The sequence below is a fragment of the Telopea speciosissima genome, unplaced genomic scaffold (genome assembly GCF_018873765.1).
Source record: "Telopea speciosissima isolate NSW1024214 ecotype Mountain lineage unplaced genomic scaffold, Tspe_v1 Tspe_v1.0026, whole genome shotgun sequence".
NCBI classification, from domain to species: Eukaryota; Viridiplantae; Streptophyta; class Magnoliopsida; order Proteales; family Proteaceae; genus Telopea; species Telopea speciosissima.
The window spans coordinates 141,230-149,024 of NW_025317362.1; the positions used below are offsets into that span (position 1 = coordinate 141,230).

Below are 7,795 nucleotides of genomic sequence, written 5' to 3' on the forward strand. Positions count from 1 at the left end.
TTAAGAACAGATAACACGGTTTTCGGATGTCACTAGTAACAACTCCCAGTGTTACCGGTAATGAAGCGTGCTAATAGTCTAACCATTGATAACACCAAGAACTTTACTGAGGGACATTCCCAAAAAAAGCACGATAGTGTCATTTAGTGATAAATTTCAGTTCCTACCCACAATTAGATCAACAACCTTGTTTGTGGAAGGAACAGTTTCCTTACTCTGATATAGATATGAGGCCATCGAGGTATCCAAGGATCTTTCCATACGTCAATTAAAGAATCAATGCTCACCTTCCAACAAGCAGATTCCCTTAACTGTGGAATATTATAAGAAATTCTATTCCACACCCACAAACCCCTTTTGGGTTGTAGTCATACGCAAGCAAGTTGGATCAATGAAATATTTTGCCTTCAACACTCGTTCCCATTAGGCACGCGGGATAGTTTAGCAATCTCCACCTAGGACGAAGCAAGAGTTTCACTATGAATAGTGTATTGTGCTCGTTGAATCACTTAAATGTTTATCTTCTTATGTGACTGCATATAGAAAATGAGATTTGTTTTCCTCGGGCTAACTATTAAATAAGCAAGTTTCAGTATCCTTAGTGGAGAATATCTACTAAGGAGCCATTGAAGGCGTCCATGGTGGAAGATCAATGCTTAAGATATTGTATGAATGTTCATTGTCATCCAATGAATGTAGATAAGCTCGTAATTTTCTTAACTAATTTGGAGTAATGTAAAAAGATTAACAAGAAAACTTATGAGGAAAATCTATGGGGTTTTATTTTTTCGTCTGGATGGTGGTGTAAAGTACATTGAAAGGAATAAGACCAAACCTTGTTTCCACATTCTGAAGCAGAGAATCTCATGTCTACTGCAGATGAACAACTGATGTGGAACCATGGTTTAGAGGAAGATGATTTGTAGCTCAATTGAAGAAGTGGAAAGATGGACTTTCATAGTAGAAACTCGAGCTGGTTGGAGCAATGGTATTTATCAGGTGATGGTCGGGAGTAGGGACCGATGCAGACATGCAGTAGTTCTTATCAACTGGATGGAGGATGAATATTACTTTTCATGACCTCAAAAAAGCTTTTCTTCAGCCACTACTATGATCTCATCATTTCTATTATCTAATTTCCGAAAATATTCTTTTTGAATCTCATCTGAGCAACAGAATCCATGGGTGAAAGAGATTCCCTCTTCATCGTGCGTGATGGAAGACTTAATCCTCAGTTCACAATCAAAGATTGAAAAAATAAACGAAAAACCAAGGACAAACTCATAGAATTGTAGTTGTTACAATATTAGCACCGCATGACTACTAATTAGTGTATATCTGTGTTTACTTATATACATGTGATGGTGGGAGGGAGGGCATACAATGTAGCTCAGCTCGTTGCCTTTGCATGGATGAGTTTTGATATTATGTGGAGAAGGATGCCACCATCATATTATCCTTTCATGTAAAATGTGTTGTGATAGTTGCAACTCTAAGCCATTGTATTGAGAAAATATGAATCAAACAATAATAACTAAATAACTAGCCCACTCCTCTTTCAAAGACCTGTGCATCGATTTCTTTTTGTCTCAAAAACTAGATAAAAAATCTGTGTTGGTTCTTTCATGTTTTTATCATTACTTGCTACTTTATTTGGGTTATTAGGAACAAGATTGTTGATTGATCAAAAAAACCTGATCTTATTTGGGTGGTAAATCAGGTTAACCGTTGGTTAGTTGATTTAGATATATCCCTACCCCCCCCCCCCCCAAATTTCTTCCCATTCTGTATATTCTAGTATTGAGAGGGACATTACAATCTCCACCACCTCTTCCTTACCAAATTTTAAATTTCCTGTGTTAATCTCTGCAAGATATCGGCCTTCCGGAGTGGAATTAGCCGGATGGTCCTATATTATATTACTACATGGAAGGTTTATCTTTTTTGCTGCAGGTTATATAAAGTCCGCTGCCAATATGCCAATATGGAGTCTGAAATTTTCACTATTAAATCCAGCCTAGACCATGCTTCTAGTTTGGGGTTACAGGTTGAAGAAGTTTGGTGCTCAAATCAACATATCACCGATGTTCTTCCATCTCCAACTTCCTCTCCCTGGCCTTGGCATCTTCTTAAAGACCTTATATATATATATATAATCTAGCTAAGAACATCTCCTTTGATAAAAATAAAAAAAAAAGATAATTTTTGTCTGTTAATAGCTCTAAACTTAGCTAGATATGCTCAACCTAAGAACATTGTACATATTTCGCTTATATAAATTCCACTTTGTTTTTACCATAAAAAAAAAAAATTTAATAACAAAATCATCTCTTTTTTAGGTTAAAATTGAATCCTTCTCATATTTTGTTCCTTATTTTCTCCTTTATAAATTTAAAATGAAATCTTCATAATTCATCCAAAAAAATAAAAAATTTAAACCTTCATCTCCTCAAGATCAATTAAACCTATTACAGAAGGTATATGATCCTATGAATTGTTCAGATGAAACACCATATAATATTGTTATAGCTGGAGAACACCCTATTTTCATCACAAACGCAACAAGATGCTTCTCCCTTTTCCTCTTTAGCTGAACAATGAAGTGAGTACAAACATCCGTGGGCATTGCATACTCTATGCTCATAGGAGGATGATTTAACGATGCATGGGTCAATTTCTTATAGTACAAGAATATAATTGCTTTGTGAATTGGCTCCTTTTCATGTTTCGGCTAATCTCGTCTCCTCCAAAGCATCCTCTGCTCTTATTTTTTCAGGCACAAAATCTAGAACATAAACAAGAACACTCAGTAAGTTGTGATTGCCACAGTTATACGAATATTTATAAATTACATTATATGTGGAAAAGCATGTCCACATGCTAAGGCATTACAGTTGAGAATTTATCAATAGGATCCTCATCCAGCCCAAATTTATGCAAGAAGAAAGTTTATGCTAGTAGAGTATTGTTGGGCAAGACATGATGGATTGGTTGTTCTTTCCTTATCATACAACCCTTCCCATTGTACATTGTAGAAAGAAAAGCTTTTCCCAGGACAAAATTTATCATACCACTGTCAAGCAAGAAATGATATATCAGCTCAACCGAAGAAAGAAATAAGGATATATTAGCGTCATCTTCAAAGCTATTTCAATTTTGTCAACACCAATCTTCCTTGAACCACATTGATGAGCTCATATGCAAATGTCGTATATGTGTTCTTTATGAACTATATCATACATTGGAAAGAAACAAGGAAGATTGCAAGAAAATTACCTGAAAGGAAGTCATATCTCTTCGTTTTACTAACAACTGATGCTGAAACAACAAAACAAGAAGTTCTCAGTGCTTTGTTGAAAATATATAAAAATTACAACTCATATGCATCAACTCAATATCGACAAAACTCAAAGCCAAACCATGATTTATTTTTTTCTTTTTCTTTTTGTTTCATAGAAAACAAATTCAACCTAAAGAGAATAAAAAATAGATGAGAGAAAGGGTTTTATATGATATCCTGTTTTGGGTGTTTTTTATGAAATCCTATTTTGGGTATTGAGTGAACATTCAAAGTTACCAAACAAGGACATAAATTACTAGCTTCACATATAGTTCAAAACAACTTGAGAACAAATCAACACAATTTTCAAATGACATTGGGAACAACTTCCAATAATATCAATAATGAAGCATGTCAATACCAGTAACATTGATAACCCCAGGAACTTTACCGAGGGATTTTCCCAAATAGCACGGTAGTGTTCTTTAATGTGAAAGGTCTAAATTGAATAAATAGTTAAATCATAAACTTTTACACAGTCATATGATCGTCTATGATGTTTGGTGAGAAATGTTGGGCAGTTAAGAAACATCATATAAAGAGCGGAGATGAGGATGTTGAGATGAATGAGTAACAATATTATGAAGCATAAAATAAGGAATGATCATATTAGAGCTAATTTGGGAGTAGCTTCAATATATGATAAGCTACTTGAAAGTCGTTTGAGGTGGCATAGCCATGTTCAACGGAGGCATTTGAATGCTCTAATACGGAAGAATGATTTGATTCAGATTGAAGAAACTAAAAGAGCCAGGGACAGACCTAAAATGACCTTAAGAGATGTGGTGAAGAAAGACATGCATAGCTTAGGCCTTGTATCAAGTATGAACTCGAATAGAGCTGATTGGAGGGCAAGGATCCATGTAGCCGACCCCATTTAGTTGGGATAATGCTGAGTAGTTGTGTGCAAGATAGGACTATTGTTGTGCAGACCATGAGTTCTTCTCTGTGCGTATATATATAACTGCGAACTTTTTTTTGTTTTTGCTAAGAATAACTGCCAACAGTTGCTCATGCACTGGGTAAACTGTAGTCAGGAAGAAACCATACATCTGCTTTGTTTCCTCTTATTTAAATACAATCTCAAATCACTGGTTGCACAAAAACAAGGAGCAATTGTCCTTTCCAAGTAAATTCAAGTTCATCTAAGGATCCGGAAGACATTGCACTCTAATGAAACAAACAAGGGAACAAGCAGAGTTTTATGTTGGAGAAAAACCTATGGAAATTGGTTTGTAAAGGTTAAATTTCTTAAACCAGATCAAATCTTGTAGCAAAAGACAGGAGGGTTCTACCCAAAGTTCAGAAGCTTACTTAATTTAATGAGCCAGAAATTATTGAAGAACTCAAAGCTTCATTCAAGCATCTGTTTCATCAAAGGTAAGAGAGTTGTCCCAACAGGTTGACTTGTCGGTATGATGGACTCATGCTACAATGGAGGTGGGAGAACCAAACAGAAGGGTGTTTTGCAGTACAGAAAAAAGAAGCACGAAGAATAGAATTGGCTGAAATCGCAAGTCTTTACTTGTTTATATTGGTCAAGGAATGGAAATTAACACGCATAACGATATGCATAGATTACATTTTGTGAGAAAGATAAAGATAACTTACATAGGTGTTTGTAATTTACAGTTTTTTTGCGATCCTGAACACAAGAAGCATAGGCATCTTCGGCAAGCGATTCAAGGAACTTCTCCTGCAAACAACAGAGAAACATATTTTCAAACATATGAAACAATTAAAATCTTTCCTCGGTTTACAGATAAAATGAAGAATAAATAAGAAAGCGTAAACGATAAAACCCAGAGGAGGGGGGAGAAGAGGGGTTACAGGTAAGGTGAAATTTGATGAGAACATGCCCCCCGAAATTAGAGTTACAAATTTCACAAATCGAATTAGAATGCAATGGAGGAAAGAGGAAAATGGATTTAGAAACACTAAAAACCGTGTCCATCGAAAAGGTAAACGGAGAAAACAATAACAATTTTATAGGATGAAACCCTAGACATCATTCACCCCAAAAAAAAAAAAAAAAAAAAACCTGGTAGAGAAGCCAAAAAACATCCAGGAGGAGTATGAGAGGGTAAAAGACACAATGTTTATTAAGGATTGATTCGTTAATTGGGAGTGGAAAAAGCGAACACAGAGAGAAGTAATGCCCTAAAAGTTGAAGCAAACAAAAGGATTTTTTCAATTTTTTTTGGGGGGAGGGGGTTGGGAAGAACATCTAAAGCTCTCTCGCGAGAAACAAGAGAATTTGAAAAGCAAGTAATTCAGCAGAAGAAGAAACGAAACTAGAGAACAAGAATTACCGTAGCTTTGTTGATAAGGAAAATAGCCTCTCCAGTGTTGCGAAAGTCTCCCTCGCTCCTTATCATCCGTTTGATACGATGGATTGGGAAGGAACCCGACACTGTCACCCCATTCGACAAAATTTTCTTTCTCTTGATATTGTTCTCTTCCTCGGCGGCTTCTTTTTCTTCTTCCTCTTCTTCCTCCTTGGGAGCTAGGTTGCTGTTTTGATTGGAATTGTTGCTGCTCTTCGCTTCTTCTTCTTGGGAATCTAAAGAAGATGACTCAACTACCATAAGATCCGTCACTCCTTTAATGGCATTTTGATTCTTTCCATTCTGCTGTTGCTTCTTCTTCTTCTCCTCCTTCTCTTCCTTCCCGTTTGCTGCTGCTGTGCTTCTCTTGTTCTTCATGACTAATGACTTACCGAGTCAAACCAAAAAATATTGGCCTTCGCTTCGTCCGTTACTCTCTCTCTCTCTCTCTTTTATTCGAAGCCAGAATCCATATTTGAGCTAAAAACCCCAACTTCAAAATACCGACCCCTCCGACACAAGAACCATGGCCCGACCTCGAGTTGGGCTGGCTTGGATTCGTTGGATCGGTTTCAAGTTCAACTAGGATTAAGTAGAACCGGGGCCTGAGTTTGAATCATGCTCGACCAATTCGATCAAAATCCGATTTCAAGATTTTTAAACCATAGGCTCAAATAATCTTATACCGAAAACTAAGGGTTTAAGATGTTTTTTTTAGCCAACTCCCATCGATTCTGACCGGTTCTTATTTGGGCCTGATTTGGTGTCGTTTCTATTCCAATTTCATGGGGTAATTTCTATTTTAGAAATTCTTTGGTTTGATTTTTACAACATATTTCTATATAGAAATCAATGGAATAAAAATTCTGAAATATAAATGAAGAGTTGTTTCAATTTTGAAATTGAAATTGATTTCATTCTTGCTCTTTAATGAGCACATGATTAATTTGATGGGCAAAATAGTAATTTCATGTTAAAAATAAAACAACACTCTTATTCTTCTCCATATGCTCTCACCACTGTCACCGTCGCCACCGCCACCATCGTCATCTCCACCACCAATCATCGGGTTGCATTCATTTTTTGAGTAATTAGAATCAGATAATGTTAATTGGCCAAGCCCGATCTTGATTCTTATCAATTCTCGCAATCCTCTTTTGGATCACCAATTACTCATGTTTGTTTTTTCATTTTTTATCATTGTTTTATGTTTAACTCAATAAAATAGCAGAAAATCAATAAAACGAATGACCTCTTAAAAAAAATTGGAAAAATCAATGCTTCTTCTATACTTTAATCTATAGGGTTTCGATCAATTTTGACTAATTCTAAGGTAGATTTGGACTTTGGAAGCCAATCCCATGTCCGATTCTTGATTCTTAAACCTGATACATATGGAATCCTCCAATGCCATGAGAACACGTGTAATAAAGTTGAACCGGGGAGTGGTCCAGGATCAAGGACCTATAATCTGGTCAAACCACCAACCACAGTCTCACGCTTGAAGAGTGCGCAAAGAACACGTGGCCAGCCAAAGATACAATCACTGACAATACTAACAAATTCAGTTAACGGTCCCCGCTCGGATCTCCAGCCTAACTTGAAGAATACCCAACTCCAAGGAAAGGGGAGGGGGAGGAAACAACGTCATATATACGAGAATAGGAAAAGAGAATAAGGTAAGCATTTACAGACTATTCCATTGGTTAAGACCCAGGAGCTCTAGAACCAAACCTTCCATCTCCGGCCTCGTTAACTGTTGTATTGCTCTGAGATCTGACTTAGGTGTCAGAAAGTCATCCCCCATAACACATTCCGGGGCACTCATCCGCTTTGCCCTCTAGTTCTATTGTGTGCAGGATCGGACCAGACCTTGGAAGGAAGATCTCAACTACAACAAAACCTTTATTGCATTCGAAACAAACAAAAGTGAATAGGAAACTCTGATTTGGGAAAAAGGGAAAAGGTTCTCTGATCCTCGAGCAGGATATGCTAACACAATAGCACGTCTATGTCTATCTTTTTCCACCCCACATGATATGATCTCATTGCCGTCCAATGTATGTTACTGTTTTGTTGCACCACATTGGTGTGCTCTTCTATGCCGTTTACTTAGAGAACCTCTCTC

At 36.8% G+C, this 7,795-nt stretch overlaps 1 protein-coding gene across 1 annotated transcript; it reads right to left on the minus strand.

The window, feature by feature from the left end:
* Positions 1-2,683: 2,683 nt before the first annotated feature.
* On the minus strand, positions 2,684-6,045 carry LOC122647334 (DNA polymerase epsilon subunit 4-like). The gene is made up of 4 exons (XM_043840762.1): positions 5,653-6,045; positions 4,952-5,036; positions 3,277-3,318; positions 2,684-2,785 (listed from the first exon to the last, which is right to left on the minus strand). Exons 1-4 carry the CDS (start codon positions 6,043-6,045, stop codon positions 2,721-2,723), a joined length of 585 nt encoding a protein of 194 aa, XP_043696697.1. The 3' UTR covers positions 2,684-2,720.
* Positions 6,046-7,795: the final 1,750 nt, after the last annotated feature.

Bases quoted from the DNA above. Each gene is read 5' to 3' on its own strand.
- LOC122647334 (XM_043840762.1), bottom strand. From the start codon at position 6,045: ATGAAGAACAAGAGAAGCACAGCAGCAGCAAACGGGAAGGAAGAGAAG. The intron at 3,319-4,951 runs GTAAGTTATCTT...TTGTTGTTTCAG, and splicing joins TGTAAATTACAAACACCTAT to CATCAGTTGTTAGTAAAACG. The intron at 2,786-3,276 runs GTAATTTTCTTG...TTTATGTTCTAG, and splicing joins GAGATATGACTTCCTTTCAG to ATTTTGTGCCTGAAAAAATA.